This window comes from Benincasa hispida, chromosome 4, assembly GCF_009727055.1.
Source record: "Benincasa hispida cultivar B227 chromosome 4, ASM972705v1, whole genome shotgun sequence".
Taxonomy (NCBI): Eukaryota; Viridiplantae; Streptophyta; class Magnoliopsida; order Cucurbitales; family Cucurbitaceae; genus Benincasa; species Benincasa hispida.
The window spans coordinates 67169374-67171399 of record NC_052352.1 but is presented as its reverse complement, the minus strand read 5'-3'; the positions used below and the strand labels follow the sequence as shown (position 1 = coordinate 67171399).

Below are 2026 nucleotides of genomic sequence, written 5' to 3'. Positions count from 1 at the left end.
TCTGAATGAAAATGTTCCAAAGGGACAGGTAAACGTTGTCTTCTCCTGATCTTCTGGATCAATCAAAATCTTGTTATAACCAGAGTATTCATCAAGAAAGCAATAAAATTCTTTGCTAGTAAGTCTGTCAAGCATTTAGTCAATAAAAGGAAGGGGGAAGTGGTCTTTCTTGGTTGCTGCGTTGAGCTTCCTATAATCCATACAGATGCGCTAGCCCGTGACAGTCCTCGAGGTTATGAGCTCATTATTACTATTGACTATCAATGTCGTTCCCCCTTTCTTAGAAACGCATTGGACTGGGCTTACCCAGCTACTGTCGGATATAGGACAGATAACTCCCACGTCCAACCATTTTAGGATTTCTTTTTTTACCACTGCTTTCATTATGGGGTTTAGCCTTCTTTGAGGCTCAATCGATCCTGACTTCTTTTCCAGCCTAATCTTATGCATGCAATAAGATAGGGTTATGCACAGATATTCACTAGCGTCCAACCTATTGCACGCATGTGCTTTTTCAGCATATACAAGAGAGAGTGCTCGTTAGGCTCTGTAAGCTTCGCGGAAATGATCACAGGTAAAGTTTTGTTTGTTCCAAGGAAGGAATATTTCAAGTGACTAGGTAACGATTTCAACTCAAGTTTTGGGGGTTCCTCAAGTGATGGACACGTTGGTTTTGTCCGCCGCTCACTCAGACTTCGCGGCTCTGGTTCTTTCAGGTTCTCCTCCAACGCGAGGACCTCGCATACATGGGTCTCTTCTTCAGGCAACTCTAAACTGTTCAGGTGATAATCTTCACTGTCTGGGAACTTTAATGCGTTTAACACATTAAACTTCACCTCTTGATTATCTACGCACATAGTTAATTCTCCTTTATGCACGTCTATCAAAACTTTTCCAGTAGCTAGAAAGGGGCGTCCAAGGATAATTGGTACCTCCCTATCTGCTTCATAGTCTAAGATAATAAAGTCTGCTGGGAATATAAAGTTGTCAACCTTTACCAGAACGACTTCAATCTTTCCTTCAGGACACTTAATAGTTCTGTCAGCGAGCTGAAGAGTAACAGAAGTGGGTTGTGCTTCGCCAATTCCCAGTTTCTTAAAGATTGAGAGTGGCATGAGATTAATGCTAACTCCCAAATCGCACAACGCATGACCCACATCCAATCCTCCTATCGAGCAAGGAACTAAGAAGCTCCCTGGGTCCTTTTGTTTCTTTGGTAGACTGTTGCTTACTAATGGGTTGCACTCCTGCGTTAGTGTGATTACTTCCGTTTCGCTAACTCTTCTTTTCTTTGTCAAGATGTCCTTAAAAAATTTGACATATGTTGACATCTGCTTCAGGGCTTCTACAAGTGGAATATTGATATGCAATTGCCTCAGGAGCTCAAGAAAGCACTTGAATTGTTGTTCATCATTCTTCTTCATCAGACGTCTAGGGAATGGTATGTTTAGCGGCACTGCAGGTTTTCCCGCGTTAGACGTACTGGGTTCTGAATGGCTTGTAGTCTCAGGCGTTCTTTCTTCTTGATCTTCTACTGCCATTGAACGTGTGATGCGTTCTTTCGAAGGATTGTTGTTTCTTGGATTCATTCTTCTTTCTTCAAGAGCTTTTCCACTTCGCAACGTCACCGTGTGACATTGCTTCTTTCCATTGTTGTTCCCAGGTGTTTCAGTGTTGCTAGATAGAACTCCAGGCTACTTGCTCTTCAACTCACGTGCTATCTGCCCTACCTGTATTTCCAGGTTTCTGATAGACGACGCCTGGCTTTTCAGCAACGCGTCATTTTGGGCCATGCACTCCTTTAATAGGTTCTCAAGCGGAGATCCTAAGCTCGATGCCTGTTCTCCTCTATTAAAGGGTTGTTGGTGATGCCGATGCATTTATTGAAACGCAGGTGACGGTCTATTCCTTTGCTATTGGTTCGCCCCTGGGTGGTGCTCCTGATGATTTCCTCCTATCCAAGAAAAATTTGGATGGTTCCTCCATCCAGGATTATATGTATTGGAAAATGGGTTGTTTTTAATTA

General features: G+C 42.9%; 1 protein-coding gene across 1 annotated transcript; it reads right to left on the bottom strand.

The window, feature by feature from the left end:
* Positions 1 to 464: 464 nt before the first annotated feature.
* LOC120076297 lies at positions 465 to 1541 on the bottom strand. Its single transcript, XM_039030064.1, has one exon. It carries the CDS (start codon positions 1539 to 1541, stop codon positions 465 to 467), a length of 1077 nt encoding a protein of 358 aa, XP_038885992.1.
* Between the last annotated feature and the right edge of the window lie 485 nt (positions 1542 to 2026).

Excerpts from the sequence above, each read along its gene's own strand:
- LOC120076297 (XM_039030064.1), bottom strand. The coding sequence starts at position 1,541 with ATGGCAGTAGAAGATCAAGAAGAAAGAACGCCTGAGACTACAAGCCAT.